This window comes from Gymnodraco acuticeps, unplaced genomic scaffold (genome assembly GCF_902827175.1).
Source record: "Gymnodraco acuticeps unplaced genomic scaffold, fGymAcu1.1, whole genome shotgun sequence".
Classification (NCBI taxonomy): domain Eukaryota; kingdom Metazoa; phylum Chordata; class Actinopteri; order Perciformes; family Bathydraconidae; genus Gymnodraco; species Gymnodraco acuticeps.
Window position 1 is genome coordinate 371,130 of NW_022992287.1, and position 20,662 is coordinate 391,791.

The window sequence follows — 20,662 nt, forward strand, 5'->3', positions numbered from 1 at the left end:
GAAAACAAACATTCATTTTGGTGAGCACAGAAAGACATGAATCTTTTCTACAGTCCAGGTTTTTATGAATCACAAAGATGTAACAACATGTGTATCTACAGCAATAGGCCTATATACATATAGATCACTATATAGATAGTGATCACTGCAATATTACAACAGGATCAAAACACGTCATTAAAATGGCCAGGTCACTTATATCAAAGTATCTTTTTTCTTTTTTTTAAAGCTGCAGGTTCAATTTTTGACAATTTTCCTTTGAATATTTGTTTACTGTACATATGAATATACAAGTCCAAAATACCTTAGAGCTTCACTAAGTGAATATATATGTGTTTTGTGTATACGTTTGACATGCTGCCTATTATTACTTTAAAATGGATATTTCCAAAAATATTTAATTAATAAATGTATAGTACAAGTCCTTTCTAGTGGTAGTTGCCAACCATTTATACAAGTTCTTCCACACAAAAAATGCTTTGTAAATCTGGTTAAGTCAAATATGGCTTCAGTTTAAAGCCTCTCATGATAAATATCTCTCATTTACGGTTTAAAACAATACATATTAGTGCTTGATGATTACATAAAGGTAATATATGTTTAGTTCAAGCTGAAAATACATGTCAGTATCAGAATAAACAGTGTTATTTAATCTAAAAGAACAAGATGTATAATGCTTACATTTATATCAGAAGAGCCGCCACGATGCATGTAAATAAAATAGTTAAGAAAATAAAGATATAAAAAGCATCATTAACATATAAAACCTATTTTCTATGCATTTGAGTAGAAATAAAATGAGACCATCTGTCAGTGTGCAACATTTAAAATGTTGAAGGTAAACATTGATTGTGACTTTTAGAAAATGTTTCATTTTTTCTAACACAAATCATTTTACCCTGTAAAACACAGACATCACGATTACCCTGTAAATGAACTTTTCCTTTTTCCTAATATAATTCAAAGTACACAGAACAACAACAACAACAACAACAACAACAACAACAACAACAACAACAAAGGGCACCTCCCGCATGAAGTCTGTGTCAGTTTTAGTTTTAACTTTAAGAGATAGTTAACCAGCTGTCGTCTCACTTTAACAGCACAGATGTGTGAAACCACCAAGTGTTAACAAACCTCAACAATCAGGATTTCCCCTCCAGTCTGTCAGTGAAGACTTGTTTTGTATTGATCTTTTTTTTGGGTCTATAAATTATTCACACTTTTATTTATTTCATTTATTTTTTCTTCCGAAATCTGGCCTCATGCATCGGCAGTGTCTGATCCTGGCGGTTTTTTCCTGTGAAAAAGAAATAATTCACAAATTAGATATTTGCATAAAACATGCAAGTGTAAAGAACATCAATTATTTGCTTTACTTCTACGCCTAATTAAGCAGCAATTGCCAGAGTTTAATTATTTTATTCAAGTCAAATACTGTTGTTGCCAGAGTAAGTATTTCAAAAGCTTTAATAACTTATTATTTTCAACTGCTTTTTTAAATTATGAATTCCAGCCATCAGCTCTGCATATTGGGGATGGGCGCAGGCACTGCCTTTGGAAAACATTCATGGCAGCGTGTTTGCTGTATAGGGGAGTGAATGAACATACTCGTGTTTGGTAAGGGAGGCTTTGTCGCAGGTGATGTCTGGCAGCGCCCCCCCCCCCCCCTCCTTAGGGAATGTCTGCACCCCCGCATTTTGCACACTGCCTCTCGGAGTGGATAAGCCATTCAGCTTCACTTCTCTGCAGCCACACAAAGATTTCATATGTAATAACTTGATGACGGACAACCACACAAAGTGCTATTATGTGAACATGATAACAGATAAATGAATATACCAATACAAACTCACCCATTAGTGGTTCCCTCTCCTTCTTCAAGCATTTTGAGGCCTGGGACCTTCTGTCCAAACAGTTTCGTAGAGATGGACATAAGCAGGCCGCAGCGGTTTCTGTAGCAGCAGGTGGCGTCCACCACCAGGAATACAACCAGGAAGATCACCATGACAATGCCAAACACGGTGCCTTTTGTCATGCTGCTCACTTTGGCTGGAAGGAGAGAGAACAAAGTCAATCTGAGAACTCATTTTGCCACCACCCCCAGGTTAGCTTTAGGCTACATTTCCTGGTTAACAGGCATGGATGGAACCAAAACAAGCTGGCCACCCCATGGCTTTCAGCTGAAAAATGTCACTCAAAGAGATACGTCACTAGGAAGAGACACTAAAGAGCATGAGGAACATAAAACAACTGCAAAAGGTAAACTAACACCTTATATTACTACAAAGAGACACCTAAAAATAGACTCAAAATGTGACCAAGAGGCTCAAAATTACTTCAAAGAGACTCACAATGAATAAAGAGAAGCACAACAACTTCCAAAAAACTCAAATTGATTAAAAAAAAGAAAAAGAAAATCAAACAGCCACAAAGTGACACAACACACAAGGCATGTTTTGCTTCTATGTAAGAGAAGGCATTTACATGTCTGGGCATAGGGGCCTGTGTCTAATAATCTGCCCATGTCGAGGGGGCTTTTGAGGGAGAAGAGGACTGAGGTGGGTCCAGGTGAGACTGACAGGTAGTGAGGAGGACCGGGCTGGGCTGTGAATCAGGAGGCAGGAGGGAGGTGAGTCAGATGGTTGCTTATAAGTAGAGATTCAACTTGCTTTTCCTTCATTCTATATATTGAGAACATAAACTCTTACTGTATATTGCAATGTCTCTCGATGCGTTTCCCGAGTTGCTGACAGCCATGCAGGAATACAGTCCACCATCAGAGGGCACTACCTCATCAATCACCAACGCACCATCTTCAACACGGACATGACCAGAGCCAGAGTCCTGCCGGAGGGAGGCACACAGGGAAATATGCAATCAGATATGGTACCAAGTACTATTAGTGTGTATAAGTGTTTAAAGTCAACACGCAGCAAATATGTCAGTGAGTTAGATAGAAGTATAGAGTGCCAGTCTACAAGCACATGATTAATGGGTTGATCAAAACTTGCTATGCCAGATTGATTGACATGGGCTTTGGTTACTGTGGCAAATGTAGAGCGGGCAGATGATGCATGGATCCATAAACTTCTACCAACGGGTGTAAGAAAATGTACACTTCAGCGTTAAGATTATTTACATGCAAAGAATTGTGATAAACAGTGGCTGAGTTTGTATAAGTAGTGCTATGATGTTAGATGTTAGATGGAGAGTGCAGGGGTTTGTATATTGCATTGCTTACAGTATCAGAATACGGAATCACAACCCCTGTATTATGATACTGTTTGTTGTATACAGATTCCTCAGATCTTACCAGTGTGCGTCCATTTTGCTTGTTGAGCCAGTGCAGCTCAGGCTGAGGATGACCGGAGACGTTACAGGACACAGACACACGCTCGCCCACTGACACACTCTGCTGCTCTGCTGACACAAACACCTCTGGGGCCTCTGAAATAAAACATCAAGTGTCATTATAGTACATAATGCATGACGTAAACATGTCATCATGGGTTAAATGCAGCATGTTCAACGGCCCCTTGAAGCTTCAACGCTTCTGCCCATTCACTTTGAATGGGGTGACGTCACGCTTTGCCGAACTGCATTGTGGCTTTGCTCGCGTTGCTCGCTTCAAAAGTAGAGCAATGTTCAACTTTTGAAGCTTCGACGGAAGCGTCAGCCAATCGAATCATATGCCAGTACAAGCTCTAGCCAATCAAACCGCGTGCTTGTGTGTCTGGGGCGGGAGATTCATGTGATTGGTTGTTGGTTGAGCTTCAGACAAGCCCGCCGGCATGAAGCTTCAACGCTTCTTCCCATTCACTTTGAATGGGGTAACGTCACGCTTTGCCGAACTGCATTGTGGTTCCGTCGCTTCGCGTTGCTAGCTAAAAAAGTTGAGAAAAGTTCAACTTTTGAAGCTTCGACGGAAGCGTCAGCCAATCAAATAATATGCCAGTACAAGCTCTAGCCAATCAAACCGCGTGCTTGTGTGTCCGGGACGGGAGATTCATGTGATTGGTTGTTGGTCGAGTTTCAGACATGCCCACCGGCAAGCTTCAACGCACGCCACCGTGTGGACGCTGCGTAATGGTTCATATATTCCCTTTTGGGTTATGCTGTTGTTGTGTTTCAGGGACTTGCTGAACGGGGAAGAAAAAGATTGATTACACTTGAACTGACCATAAACATGAAGCATGAATGTAGCGGTGCTCTCAGCGATCTTGTTGGTGGCGGTGCAGATGTACTCTCCGTAGTCGCCCCTGGCAACAAACTTTATAGTCAACTGGCTATACGGTCCGAGTTAAACTGATGATGTAAGGGGTCAAAGGTCACCGGCCTGTGAGGAGGATATGCAGAGCTCAATACAAACTTACTATTGCTGTTATTCATATGGATTCAAAGGATTCAAAGACAGAGGAGGAGGAGGGAGACACACACACACACACACACACACACACACACACACACACACACACACACACACACACACACACACACACACACACACACACACACACACACACACACACACACACACTAAAAGACATAATGACAATGCTGATTGTAGATTGTCCGAAACCAAGTTGTAATCATGGAAAGACACTACCAATTCATATAATGGTCAAAATCGAGTTCTTCTCCCAGACAAGTGGACATAAAACATTAAAAAAAACCACATCTACGTGTTTATTTTATTACACTTTGTCTGTTTGCATCTGTTGATTTCTCTTTATTTCCTCCAGTGTAATAATGAAATAATGTCTCACTTATAGTAATTTGATAAACTTGCAATACAACAAAAAAAATTATAATATATATAAATACAATATTTCCCCCTTTTCACCTGAAGGGTCTGCCCTTTAAAACTAACCCAAAATATATTAAAAACATGTTATTCAACTGAAATCGAGTAAAGTAATGCACTACAATTTGAATGCTTGCTGAAAATGAGCATTACTGAGTCGTGAAACTTGAGGTCACTTGAAGGCATTTCACATCATCAACATATGGGTACACAATATGCCTTTTTATGGTGACACTAAAAATATGTCTCCATGTCAGGACTCACATGTTCCAGGTGATGTTGGGTTTTGGTAGACCGTCCACCAAACACAGCAGGGAAACGTTGGTCTCTGGTCCGGCCAGAACCTTTTTCACCTCTTCTCTCAGACGCACAGAAGGAGGAGCTGCAGAAGGGAAATTATAGAACGTTTTGATCATTTATAGTTCTAATCCTGGCATCCTCGTATCTAAATATGACTACATGCGCCTGTGCCTAACAAACTGAGCATCCAAGAATTTGCTATTTGTGTCATAATTTATCTTTCAAAGTTCTTGATCCTTATGAGTGAAAGATACCCACCATTGACGACAACAGAGAAAGGGAGTTGCTGATAGATGGGCCTTCCTCTGATCTGGGCCCGGCACACATACGTCCCAGCATCCTTCCTCTTCACTTTTTCAATCAGGACTGTGTTGTCAGGCAGCCGACGCACACGCTTTCCTCCTGAAGCGAGAGACAAGAACACAGAAAAAAGGGTTATATTTAAAGTCCAATATTCAGCAATGCTGTTTTAGTTTCCCAGTCTTATTTTCACCAATTAATTTGTTTACAGTATAAGCTTAGCAAGTTGAGAAAATGTGGAAATATTTTTGGAAGGATCCTACCATTCGAGGAGATTTCCTCTCCGTCTCTGAGCCAGTGCACATCCACGGCTGGCTGGCCCATCACCAGGCATGGCATAATGCCATCTGTGCCCTCCAGAAATTCATGGTACTGTAGGTGTTTGTGCTTCCAAATGATGGACCCTCTAAGAAAAAAGTAGAAGGTAAGGATGCTTACTTTCTGCAGTAAAGGGAAAAAATGAGTTTGTTATTAAATGAATATTACTCATTTCTAGACAAGTTCATCAAGTGCTGATTTGTACTTACCATAAACATACAGCTGTGTAAAAACGTCATCTTGGTATCCACTGTCAAAGTCACACACACAGCTATATTTGCCCACATCCTGCATCGTTGCATTCTTAATGCGCAGTTTAGAAGAAGTCTCATCCTGCTTTGTCACCTTCTCTTCATCAACAATTTCTTCCCCATCCTTGAGCCACATTATTTCTCCCTCTGCCCCAGCTTCAGGAGGGAAAGAAGGAAAAGACAGAGTGAATATAAATGCTTAATTTCATCTAGATTGATTTGTGATCACATGAAAATAAAAAGGCTCACCTTTACAAAGCAGTAAGATCTCTTCTCCCAACAGAACATCTTGCTTACTCGTGATGATGTCCATCTTTGCATCTAGAGGAGAATAAATACTTTGCACCTGTTTCTGCTCTTTCCAAAAGGCATTTATAAACCAATATGTGATCCTGCTTCTTGTTCTATGGGAGACTTTCAATTAAGTTAATGATTTATGATCCACATACTTAAGTTCTTTATTGAATAGTTGTGACAAAAAATATTATAACACAATATTATATTTTAAGTTACATAGAGCAGTAAAATAGATGTCACTTTTAAATGTAGAAAACGTTTTTTCTAACTGTTTTAACAGGCAGGATCCAACTGAAACATGCTTTTTAGTTGTATACAGACACATATACATTGATTATTGCCTAATGTATTTCCTCATTACACTATACAACACATACCTTGCTCAAAATAACATATTTCAGCCATGCAGTGTGTATTAAACCGTATCTTTACAAAACCTTGAGTTATTTACAAATCGTACCTGTGCAGTGCAGCAGAGGCAGCAGCAGAAAGGCCATCTTTAGGATGAGAGCTGATAGGGCCGTCATGTTCACCTGACTACTGTTTGACAATCCTGTACGACTTCAAATCACAACTCTGAAGTTTGTCTGTCTTGGTTTTTGTGTCAACACAGCTGGAGAGAAAAACTAATATAGTTTATAAATAACAAATATCTCTGTATCAGGCTGACCTGCTGTTTTCCTATCCACCAAACATGCTGTAAGTATGATGGGGAGAGGGTCTGTGTCAGGGGTTATATAGGGGCACAAAAGCAGTGGAGATGAGAGGAAATTAGTGAGGGGTGGGGGCCAGAGAAAGAGAGAAAGAGAATGCATTGCTCTCTCATCCTTCTTTAGCCCCAACAGAGATACTCTGTGGCTGGATGACGTCCATCCCACATTTTATCTGTTCTAGTTCTCTCTCTTCCTTGACACACATTATGTTTAATTTCTCTCTCTCTCCCTCCAGGCTACCGGATGAAAGCCCGGGGAGGCAGCCCGCCCCAGGGGAGTAAGAGATGGAGAAAGATATTTTTATCACTACATCGGTTTTTCCTCTCTGGTTCAGATCCACACAAACAGCCTGCAACCACAGTCTGCCAAATTCAGCCCCATCATTCACATTTCCTGAGAATGTACATCCTTTAGGATGCTGAAATCAGCGCACCTCAGTCACACCCGTTCTACTACAAAGAAAACGTTTTCTGTACGAAGAAAAACAGCCAATACTCAGTGATTGCAAGAAAAACTATATTTGAAGGTGTTGATTGTCAACTAAGTTTAGTACGTTTAATCATATATTTCAAACTTTTGTATAAAGTCACATCAAAGTAGACTTTGAAGTAAATCTTTGATTAAATTCAGTCACATGAACAAATATACCCAAGGCTTTTGAATAAGCACAACAGGCCTTCTCATACTAGGCCTTTCAGCATGTCATTGCGCAGAAAGCTCAGGTGTTATTTTAAACAGTAAAACAAATATCTGCTGTATTTAACTGGCAGTTTTTCTATTTGAGCATGCATGTGTACAGCTGACATATTGACACCAACACCTGTGTTTCCTATTATGTAAAGTAAACACGTCTGCTATGAAATAAAGCATCTACGTGATTGAGTTTCCCCAAACTAAAGAAATCTAAGTCAACTGTAGTGGCAATTTCTTATATTACTTTATATGGTAAAACCAAATGCAACGCTTATATGATGAAAACTGTATTCAGTACATGTCTCTTTGTTCGACTTGTTGTTCACCCAGATGCTTCCTGCCAAGGTCACATTTGAACAGTACAGTTATTGTTCCTCAAAATAACAATGCAAGATAACAGTCAGCAGAAAGTGTTATCTCTCTTTGTCTGCACAGCAACAGTCCTCTATAAATCACACACACATATTATGCAGGTCTCCCTTGAAAAAGAGATCTATGATCTCAAGGGACAATCTGGATAAATAAAGGTTTGAAATGAAATGAAAGCTATTGAGAGAATAGAGCGTGCACCTACACCCACTGTAAGCACATATGTAAATTATGACGAAGCCTCATTTAAGAAATGTCCTACACTCACACTGACAATTATGGGCACTGATTTAACTTTTCTGGTTGACTCAGGGGCCACTCATTCAGTTATCAAAAAGGCAAATTTGCCAAATTGTAAACTCAGCGGTAGATTTGTAAATACTATGGGAGCCGCAGGTGTAACTGTGAAGGAGACATTTGCAGTACCGGTTCAGTGCAGGGATAATGGCGATGACATCCACCCATTCCCCACAACAGTAAAACATAGTTTTCTGCTATCATCTGTCATTTATTGGGCAGAGACCTTGTTCTTCGCTTTGGCCTCTACCTTATTTCTACAAATGAGGGTTTACAAGTCAAGCGCCCATCTCCAACGATGGATCAAAAACTAAGTTTTGATGACAATCTACTGTCTGTGTGCCGATGGCTTGCTGCATTTCCCGTATCACAGGAACTGCTGCATTTGGCATGTCAAAATGTCCCCTCACAAGCTGTGTTCATGGATTCTCATCACTTACACTGTACTGCACATGTAACAGATAGTCCGGACAAATATTTTGAAGAGGGTTTTCTGTTGGAATGTGTAAATGATAACATCATGCTTGAAACAATGTATTGGAGCTCCCTGCGCAGCGCTATTTCTGTCACACCCGCACAACACAAGTTGTATCAAATCCCACACATTTTACTAGCCAGGGGCCCCACTGATAGATGGAGGGATTTGGGTCCACTCGTTAAAGAATGGGAGTCAGTCACTGATTTGGCGCCAACACACACACACCTCAGGTTATGTAGATGTCACATGACGTATTCAAAACTGAAGTCCACACTCAAATATATGTCCTGCGTACACTGGTATTGGTTGAGGATGATGACACCTTTACGGGATATTCTCATATTTCTGAGCTTCCTGCCACGCTTCAGATGTGCCACACTCACTCTGGGCAGCTCACAAATATGACGTAGGTTTAATCCGCTCTGCTGAACCTGTTGTAATCACTCCAAAGTCTACGTACCATCCCAACCAACCCCAGTACCCATTAAAACGTGAAGCCATTGATGGCATTCGACCTGCTTAAACAAGGGGTAATTATTGGATGTAATGATTCTCCAGTCCACACTCCTGTTTTTCCGGTTAAAAAGATCTGTGACAAACCCCCTGACGAATGGAAATTTGTGCAGGATTTACGAGCTGTAAATGAAGCCGTACATGCACGCGCGCCGCTCGTTCCAAATCCTTATCTCATTCTCTCTCAAGTTCCCGCCTCTGCAGCATTTTTCACTGTTATAGACCTCTCAAATGCATTTTTCAGTGTCCCTGTACACAAAGACAGTCAATTTTGGTTCGCATTTGAATATGATGGTAAGCCGTACACATTCACACGTTTGTGTCAAGGCTACTGCGAATCTCCCACTGTGTACAACCAAGCGTTGTGTACAAGTTTGGCCTCTCTACAAGTTTCTAAAGGCACCGCACTCATACAGTATGTTGATGATCTTATGATTTGCGCGCCCACAGCTGAACAATGTGAAGCCGACACCATTGCTTTGTTAAAACACCTCGCAGCCGAGGGCCACAAGGCCAGTTTGTCTAAATTCCAATATGTACAAAAAACATACGTTACATTTTTGGGTCACATCATTTCAGGGGAGGGAAAAACGCTTTCAGATAAGCGTATTGCATCATTGGCTGCTCTGCCAAAACCTGTCACTACGCGACAGATGATGTCATTTTGGGGTATGTGTTCGTACTGCAGGTCATTCATTCCTAACTATTCTCCGCTCGAACAGCCACTCCGTACAATCACGCATGTCACCGGTTTGAAACCTGCAGATCGCCTTATATGGACATCAGAAGCCGACAAAGCCTTCATTAACATGAAGCTGGCTCTCCAATCCCCTCCGACGCTAGGTCTACCTGATCCTACCAAGCCTTTTACACAGGCAGTGGATGAACGCGATGGGTGTATGACCTCAGTTCTCCTTCAAGATCATGGGGGAAAACAGAGGCCTGTTGCCTATTTCTCCTCCAAGCTAGACCCTGTAGCTGCTGGCCTCCCAAAATGTCTCTGTGCAGTTGCTGCAGCTGAAAAAGCACGTGACATTGTAGATTATGCACCTTTGACACTGTTGGTTCCACATGCTGTTTCTCTCATCCTCTGTGAACAGAGAACATCACACCTCTCTGCTGCACGTCATCTTAGGTATCACACATGCCTGCTAATGTAGAAGTCAAACGATGTATCACTCTGAACCCAGCATCTCTTATGGCTCTCCCAGAAAACAGTGACAAACACGACTGTGTTGCAGAGCTTCTTATTGTATGTATCTCCCAGACCTGACTTAAAAGATGCACCCCTGCCCAACCCCGATGTTTTTGTATGTTGATGGGTCCGCCTCTCGCGACCCTGTGGGTACTAATCGGGTGGGTTTCTCTGTTGTTTCAGATTCTGCTGTCCTCTGTTCCTGACCACTCCCTTGTCACCTCTCAGCACAGGCAGCAGAGCTCGTAGCACTCACTGAGGCCTGCACTTTTGCAAAAGGCAAATCTGTAACTATCTACACCAGGGGTGCCCAACCTTTTTTGAACCGAGAGCTACTTTTAAAGTTTCCAGTCTGCCGAGATCTACCAGTCCAAATAGAGAGGCGTAGCCATTACTGACATTCTACAACCAGGTAAATACACACTTCTACTTGTATAAAACTGACCTTTGTACGATGAATACTTCATAAAACACTGCAGATCCTTTATCTTACCTCTTTCTAATCTACACACATACAAGTATTGAACTGAAGTTACACAACAGTGTTGTTATAAGTGGGTAATGTATTCAAGAAACATTGAACAGTGCTGCCACATATGACACAGGAAAAAAAGAAAAGACTCTGAACCCTTTCTTTGCCATTATATAAAGATAGTGTTGCTACAAAAGTATAAATGAGGCTTACTAATAAGATCAGATCTGAAGCTACACAGGAATCTGCTGCAACAGTGCAATACAAAAGACAACATTAATAGAATCAAACCCTTTTTTGTTGCATTTTAGTAGATTATAAAAATAAATGCCTTTAAAATAGGATGCAAGCAACACTAGTTTCTTAACCTGAATTGATAATGGACTATAATCAATTTAAGTTTGCATTCTTATACCATTTTGTACAATAATTATAATGAATAAGTTCAAACAAACTCAAACTTACAGCTGATTAATAACGATATCTAACTTGAGTTTTTATCATATCAAAAACCTGTTGAAATGCTTCTGTTATTTTTATTACGCATCGGCAGCCTCCAGGAATGCTTCTTTCACAACTTCGCCGTCTTTGAAAGACTTCATGTGTTTCGCAAGAACGTGACTGGCACGATAAGATTCTATGGTAGCAGCCTTGCTCTTGTTGTTGGGCCTGGTGAAAATGGACTGCTGTGCATTTAGCTGTCCTTTCAGGCCCCTCACCTTTTGGAGCGTAGGGCAGAATCAGGAGGGAATTCCGTCTCGTAGCGTTTGTGCACTGTTTTGAAATGCCGCTCCTAAATGACCCTTCTTCGATAAAGCCACGCTCGTATTGCAGATGAGACAGATGCACTTTGAATTGGAATAGATACAAAAATAATCATCCTCCCACTCGGAGTTAAAATTATATATGTTTTGCTTCTGCCATAATTGCGGTCTTGTGTGTGTGCGGACTGTCACTCCTGTTGACACGGACAACGTTAGCGAACTAGTGCACTGCCCACTGCTCACCAGCCACGCCCCGACACATGGGGTCACGCCGGCCAATCACAAAGCTTTGATGCGTTCAAGTGCATTATTCTGGCACAGGAAGATTATGTTGCAGGACATTAACGATAAAACAGAATATTGTTGTTCTATTTTTAGACACATCTCGCGATCGACTGGGAATCTCCCCGCGATCGACCGGTCGATCGCGATCGACTGGTTGGGCACCCCTGATCTACACTGACTCAAGATATGCTTTCGGAGTTGTGCACGACTTTGGGGCTATCTGGAAGTGTAGGACGTTTTTGAAATCTGACGGTAAACCAGTACTTAACCATATACTCATTGCAGGCTTATTAGATGCCATTCTACTCCCGTCTGAAGTTGCAGTATGTAAGTACTCTGCAACACTGATCCCGTCTCATTAGGAAATGCGGCTGCTGACTCAGCTGCAAAGGCAGCTGCTCTACTTCCTCTCACACTACACTCACACTCGTTTGTTAACATACATTTTGGTAAAACCAAATGCAACGCTTATATGATGAAAACTGTATTCAGTATATGTCTCTTTGTTCGACTTGTTGTTCACCAAGATGCTTCCTGCCAAGGTCACATTTGAACAGTACAGTTATTGTTCCTCAAAAGAATATTGCAAGATAACAGTCAGCAGAAAGTATTATCTCTCTTTGTCTGCACAGCAAAAGTCCTCTATAAATCACACACACACACACACACACACACACACACACACACACACACACACACATTTACCTCTTTGTGCATTCCTGTAGACTGTTCTATACTCTGTATGACATGTATTGTTGAAGCTTCGAATAAAGAACCACAAAGACAACTCTGTTTGCATCGGACCTGTCAGGGAGAGTGAAGTAGGCAGGACCCAAATGCAGAATTAAACAGAAAATACCTTTATTTCAAGGCTAATATAACAACAAAACTCTTCCCAGTGAACACAGTCAGGACAAACAAGGAACTAACAATGACAGACAGAAAAACCAAAACTTAAATACACACAAGACTAATCAAAGAAACAAGAGACAGGTGAGGAGGGAGGAGAAAACATAGGGGCATCAGGTGAACACAATCGGGTAATCAGACAGGAGGGAACACAGACAGAAAGCAACAGGCAAGACAGGGGGTGAAACACTTATCAAAATAAACCCCCCAACAGGACAGGATCTGGTGTTGGCAGGAAATTCGGCTGAGCAGGTGTCGACTGGACCCCCAACGAAACAGGTGTTGGCGGAACCCCCGGCGGGACAGGTGTTGGTGGGACCCCCAACAGGTCAGGGCACGGAGTTGGCAGGACTCCCAACGGAACCCCCAACAGAACAGGACATGGAGTTGGCAGGACTCCCAGCGGAACCCCCAACGGAACAGGACATGGGGGTTGGCAGGACCCCCGGCAGAACAGTAGTCGGCGGGACCCCCAACAGGACAGGACACGGAGTTGGCAGGACCCTCAGCGGAACCCCCTACGAAACAGGACATGGAGTTGGCAGGACCCATGGAGTTGGCAGGACCCCTGGCAAGACAGGTGACGGCGGGACCCCCAACGGAACAGGACACAGAGTTGGCAGGACTCCCAGCGGAACCCCCAACGGAACAGAACACAGAGTTGGCAGGACCCCCGGCAGAACAGTAGTCGGCGGGACCCCCAACGGGACAGGACATGGGGTTGGCAGGACCCCCGGCAGAACAGTAGTCGGTGGGACCCCCAACGGGACAGGAAATGGGGTTGGCAGGACCCCTGGCAGAACAGTAGTCGGCGGGACCCCCAACGGCACAGGGCATTGAGTAGGGACTTGAGTAGGGACTTGAGTAGGGACTGGAGAACGGACTTGAGATGGGACTCGAGAGGGAACTCGAGAGAGAACTCGAGAGGAGACTCGAGAGGAGACTCGAGAGGGGACTCGAGAGGGGACTCGAGAAGGGACTCGAGAAGGGACTTGAGAGAGGGCTTGAGAGGGGACTCGAGAGGTGGCTTGAGAGGGGACTCGAGAAGTGACCTGAAAGGAGACTCGAGAGGGGACTCGAGAGGGGACTCGAGAGGGGACCTGAGAAGGAACTTGAGAGGGGACTCGAGAGGGGACTCGAGAGGGAACTTGAGAGGTGACTTGAGAAGAGACTCGAGAGGGGACCTGAGAAGGAACTTGAGAAGAGACTCGAGAGGGGACCTGAGAAGGAACTTGAGAGGGGACTCGAGAGGAGACTTGAGAGGTGACTTGAGAGGGGACTCGAGAGGGAACTCGAGAGGGGACTCGGGAGGGAACTCGAGAGGTGACTTGAAACGTTGACAGGATATGAGGGGCTGGAGTGGGCCGAACCACTGACATAACACGGGGGGCTGGCGTCGGCCGGGGAGCCAGTACTGGAGCCGAAACTGGAGTCAGAAACATGGCAGCAGGGGCCGAAACTGGGGCCGGAACCATGGCTGCTGGGGCCAGGACTGAGGCTGGAACCATGGCTGTGTGGGCCTCTGAGTGAAACGTCACGGGGTTAAGGGATAGTGGATAGGAGAATTCAAAAGGACTTAGGAGAAGAGACTGCGGTACTTTAGAGAATCCGACTGCACTTTCACTATCCAACGTGTTTATGATGCGCCAGCGGACGTCATTTTGTGCGTCTGCTGCTGTGGGGAAAACTATGGAAACTACAGTTTTCTATACAACGAACTACATGGATGTTTAATCAGAACGAGGGACTGTAAACTAATCTAGAGACTCTGCACCGTGCTCTGATCCTGTTGTTTTATGCTTTATGAACGTGGACAACAGAGAAACATATTCTTCATGACCAAAGTTGGAATTGAAATAAAAAAGCAAAGTGAAACTTATGATCGTCACCCTCTCCCTCCGGTCCACATTAATACAAATGATCCCAAAACGTTCATATTTATCTTTTTGATTATAATACTGATGAACGTTCAAACAAAGCACTTTGGCAACTTACCACATACGTTTTTAAAATGCTTAATAATCACCGTAACTTCATGATATAATTTCTCCGTCATAATCGGTTGTTTCCGTGAACGGCCCGACTGCTGTGTGACGGCAAATGCTGCGGCTGTGGGGCAGCATTTTCTCCTCTTCTTTCGGTAAGGGAGGTCCAGTGGTTCCTAAGCTAAAGGAGGTTATAAAGGAAGTTTGAAACCTCCTTTCCTATCATGTAAAGAATTCGAACGGCACTTATCATGGCTGCCACTGAGGGACTTCCGAGTCATTTCACTCGGTTAGGAAGGTTCCTAAGCTAAATGGACTATTCGACTGCAGCCAGGGGGTGAACACTTTTCAAAAATAAAACAGGAAACCAAAGACAAGACAAACCAAAACACAGACAGATCGTGACAGGACCAGTTTTATTATATTATTATTACTAGTACATCTCCGGATCATTGACGAGTGAAAGTCTCCACAACACAACTTAAAAGAAACGTCAAATTTGTCGTCAATTGATTAGGAGGGAACTGACATAAATTGCAAAGTTACGCTTAGAAACACTTGATTCAAAGTTTCAAATTTTGCAAGTAGATAAAAGCTTTATAAAATGTAATCTACTTCATTTAAACTGAAAATAGGCCTGTTGACGTCTCCGTGAAAGTACAGGTATTATAACCATTAACACTGGCGCAGTTCTATTAAAGTGTCCCATTAAGTCCTGATAATGGGACAATGGGGCAATTAATTTAATTATTTAAACGTATACTGCCAGTCATACCATTTTTTTATAGAATTTTCTGGAACTGAACACAAGCAACCTGTGTTCTTTTGAGTTCGACTGTCCCTGACCAGTGGTGTTTGTATTACTGTGCTTAACAAATGGACGGATCTAGATTCACATTCTGAGTCTCAGATAGGGTTCACAGAGACGAGCCTGTAAACAGGGGTTAACCTTCACTTGTGCCAAGACTTCTGCAGATTTTACATTGCCTATCACTTCTATTGGCCAAGAGCCAGCCTTTCCCTCCCACCTTCGCCTTGATAGCCTATCAGCAATTGAAACGAGTCGAGAGATTGAAAATAATCCAGAGCGGCCATTTTATCAGAAATCGCTATTATGGCTCATTACAACGGAGTGTGCTCATAATGAAGGCTGAAAACGAGGGCCATTAACAAGGGCGGGCACTCTGAGCGCTGCCCTACATCACATTCTTTAGAGTGGCTTTTTCCTCTCTTGTTAACTGTGGTAATAATGGAATAAATTAACAAAACTCATGTTTATAATTGATGTTGTCGACATTGTGTAAGTGCATGCCCAAGGCTCACTCACAGCAAACTGACACTCTCATCTATTCACACAGAGACAAGACTTACAGCTCACAGAGACTTTTCTACAAAGTGACAAAATGACTTGAATGACCAATACTTTGGTAAATTAAATTAGTATCGAACAGGCTTTAAAAATTTAAAAACCTCATTGATTCATTTTTAACTGTGAATGTTTTAGAAAAACTCTTATGTTGCTATGTTAACACATACTGTACATATGAAATTCTGTTTAAGTGGTCTCAGCATAGGGACTCAGGGACTTGTTTACTCTGTCTGTTTTCAACTCTTTCAACAAATACACAGACAAAACACAAATACATTGTATGTTGTTGAAATATAATACATTATATAACACATTTTTGTATCTTTGTATCGATATAATGAATACTAAAACAAAGTAACAATGATGTGACAGCTGAAGAAGTGAAGAGGAGACAGGCAGTAAGTAGAGAGAGACAGACGGACTCTCGTGACAACAGAGAATCCTCCCTCACTCACCCCTTTGTGAACATAATACAGACCGTGTGTGTGTGTGTAAGTCCTCAAGAATCCTAGCTATGCGGATAAAATTGACTCATTAGTTTATTTAGTCAGTGCTGTCTAAAGTTCACATGTGATAGTATTTTCTCACTGTTATTGTCAAAACATTTGTCCCCTTTTGGAATTTATAAAAATCACACAATTTCATCTGCAAAATCTGCATACATCAAACTTTAACAGAATTCTGACTAGTGGTGTTTGTGTGCATTATGCAGAAAATACTATTGCCAATAATTCAAATATTCCTTAAGCTTTACTCCTATTTTAAAAAAAACGTATACAGTACCTATACAGCTGACAGGACAAGAGATATCAAAGTCAATATCAAAGTTAAAAACTTAAATGATAATAAATCAGAATTTAGAGCAAACAGGCCAAGCCTCCCAAAACAGTGCCGACTTTTCATCCCTCTATAGCAGTGGTTCCCAACCTGGGGGGCCCAAAGATCGCAGGGGGGGCGCCAAGCCTCAGATGATTTGAGGCCAAATATCCTATTTTTTTTATACATATAATTGTAACGCAATACATGATTGTCACTAAAAGTCTTGTCTCTACATTACAATAAAATATAAAAAATAATTGATTAATTAATTTGAATACAAATTGAAGTTAGTGGCTATTATAGGCATAAAAAGACAGACATTTATAATTATTTATTTAATAGAAATGTTTCTTCTGCCCGTAAAGTGTCCAAACCAGGCTTTTCTGAATAAGCGCATTTTTAAAACATAGTCATTGTCCATGCCGGTTTCATATTATTTGTCACAGTTACTCCGATCAGATCGGTCTCCTCCACTTTGTAGATTATTTTACGACTTTTGAATCCACATAAACACATCGGCAAAATCCGACTTACTTTGAGCATGGGTTTTAAACAGTTGAATGCCTTCGTGAATTGTTTCCACTTGCGCCGTCCTTTAATTTCTTCATACAGCGGGAATCCAAATGAATTCATCCTGAGTTACGCTTTCATCCTCCTTTAACAAAATACTTCACATTCATCCAGTTTGTGACAGTAGTTGTAGCATTTTTGAGAATTTTAAACTTTAATTACTGTGTGTGTGTGTGTGGGGGGGGGGGGGGCGCAACTTCCAACAGGAGTCATTTGGGGGGGCTATTGGGAAAAAAGGTTGGGAACCCCTGCTCTATAGTATTACTGTGACATCAAGATTCAGGAAGTACTCAGTGTACACACAACAATAGTAATCAGTGATTAGCCTGCACACGTCACAATACAATTGCACGTGTGCATGTACCTGTGGGTTTTTTAAAGGTTTTTTGTTGTTGTTTTTCAACAATAATGCCCTTTTATGCCCAATTTATCGTAGCACTTAATTTAAATACCTTGAAATGGTGAGGTGCTTTTTTTTATACTCCTTTTTGATATAAAAATGTTTTTGATGAATTGTGTCTACCCCCCATTTATAGTGATTTGTTTAAAGAATGCCTTTCTCTGGGCGTCTTAAAATGCAAATTTGATATTTTTATGACAACTTGTACAGATTGAATGCAGAGTCCTTTTTTTTGGACACACTTTGACCCTGGTGATGGGGGGGGGGGGGGGGGGTCCAGAGTGCTCCATCCCCTGGTCCAGAACCTTCATAACAAACTTGTGATATTGTGTACATGTCATTTAAGGCCCTGTCACACTGTCCCGAAATTGACACCCGATGGACACACGAATATGGAATTGTGAACCACCCGAACCACACACGAAGGCAACATTTACATTACATTTAAGACATACAACTGCAATGAAAGTACCAAAAACAATTATGTTACAGTACTATGATACTGTACTGATATCTTCAGCCTTTCTTCTTTACTTTATCCGTCGTTATATGTAGAAAATATTACGTTTTCTCCGTAATGTTGTTTCCATAACAACAACAACTTCCTGTCAACTGTCCTTCAAAATAATATATTATATCCTTTTTAGTTTCACAGAACACAAATTGGGTTATTTACATAATATATTTACATGATTTTGTTGTGCAATAAAACAACCCGATGGACACACGATAAAGGAAATGTTCAAATTCGGCTGTGATCGTAGCAACATCGGGCCATTCGTGAGGGCATCTTAAGCCTTCGTATGACCGCCGGTGGAGTTTCTCAGGCTCCGGCAGCAACTTCGTGAGCGGTGGCAAAATCTTTGGCATGCCAAAAAATTGCCGAAGGACCTTGCGAAGGTTCATTTTCGTGTTGAATTTGTGTGTCAATTGTGCCCTTCGTAAGGCCATCGTGAGGGCATCTTGTTATCATCGGTGCCATCGGGCATTCGCCCCGATCAGAGTGAGGGTGAATGCACCGATGATAACACGAAGATGACACGATTTGATAAGATGCCCTCACGAGTGCCTTACGAAGTTGCCGCTCACAAAGTTGCTGCCGGAGCCTGACCCCCTAATCCCACCAGGAGCGTCTGCGCTGCGTTGCGCTGCGGCTGCGGCGTTTTTAGCGATCGCGGCCACTCTAGTCAATGGGTGCTATTCCACCAGACACGCTGCGCCACGCTGCGCCGCGGCTCGAAGCGTCCCAGAAGCTCCTCGCCGCAAGTAATTTCTAAAATATAGGATGAATCCTATTTTTGACGCGGCGCAGGCAGGAAGTGGAATGTTCATCCAACAACTGCGAGGCTGCACACAAGACGCTCCGCTTCCGCAACGTTTTGAAACGCGCCTGGTGGGTTATGACGCAGGAGGAGGTGGCAGCGCGGCGCAGTCGCAGCGCGGCGCAGCCGCAGCGCAGACGCTCCTGGTGCGATTAGGGGGTGAGAAACTCCACCGGCGGTCATACGATGGCTTAAGATGCCCTCACGAATGGCCCGATGTTGCTACGATCACAGCCGAATTTGAACATTTCCTTTATCGTGTGTCCATCGGGTGTCAATTTCGGGACAGTGTGACAGGGCCTTTAATCCTTTGTTTGATATTCATCAAATAGTCAGTATAGATTAGAAAACAGATACAAAAAAACGTGTCTAAAGATACCATGAAAAATGATTTGCAGATCTTTCAAAATTGGTGTCTGTTATTGAATTTTAAGAAGTAAAACAATGAATATAAACAGAGTTATATTTTCAAATGATGTTACTAAATATAATTATCATTGTCCAAAACAAACGCGGATGTAAGAAAACATTTTCCCAGTCTCCTTGGTGTTGTGCGTAGACGGCTCTGCTAAGATTGTTCCCTAGTTTAGGTTTCATGTTATGTGTTTAGATAGGTTCCTGTTTTATTTTGATAGTCTTGTCTACCCTCATGTGTCTAAAGTACGTTTCCTGCCTTGTCTGTTTTCCCACGGTTGTGATTGTCTAATTGTCTTCACTTGGTGTTGTCTGTCTAATATATATAGTTCTCGTCTTCCCCTGTCTCGTTGCCAGATTGTCTTGTGTGTTCCAAGCCTTCCAGCGTAAGATCCTTTTGTCATTGTCCAGAGTTATCGTCCATAGAGTTAGATTAGTGTATTAGTAGTTTTTGTTTTGTTGCTTTATGTATTCAGTGTGTTATGACCTGTCTACATTAAAACACTTTATTTTGATACTTTGTTTGTCTCTGCATCGTGCATTTGATTCCACGCCCTTGTACAGCCCTAACACGTGGTCTATGTCTGGACAGTCTTCCTTTACAGAGCAGAGTATTAATAGTAACACACACACAGGAAAGTTAGTACTAAAAATACTGAAAAGGGTTACACTTTATTTTAGTAACCAAATCTATTGAGATAAAGGTTGGCTGCACTTATTAATTAATTATTATGCATTCATTTTTACAGATTATGCTAACTTAAATATTTTTAGTTTATGAAGCTATAGACTATTGTGTATTTGTGTCATCATGAATGATAT

The 20,662-nt window shown here is 42.0% G+C and overlaps 1 protein-coding gene across 1 annotated transcript; it reads right to left on the reverse strand.

The window, feature by feature from the left end:
- Window positions 1-59: 59 nt before the first annotated feature.
- On the reverse strand, window positions 60-6,998 carry ncam3 (neural cell adhesion molecule 3). The gene is given in 13 exon segments (XM_034207656.1): window positions 60-1,300; window positions 1,612-1,746; window positions 1,857-2,052; window positions 2,712-2,847; window positions 3,317-3,450; window positions 4,183-4,291; window positions 4,294-4,339; window positions 5,072-5,189; window positions 5,366-5,509; window positions 5,671-5,779; window positions 5,782-5,813; window positions 5,935-6,132; window positions 6,226-6,998. Coding segments are annotated over 13 exon segments (1,458 nt in total). The 5' UTR covers window positions 6,290-6,998; the 3' UTR covers window positions 60-1,263.
- Between the last annotated feature and the right edge of the window lie 13,664 nt (window positions 6,999-20,662).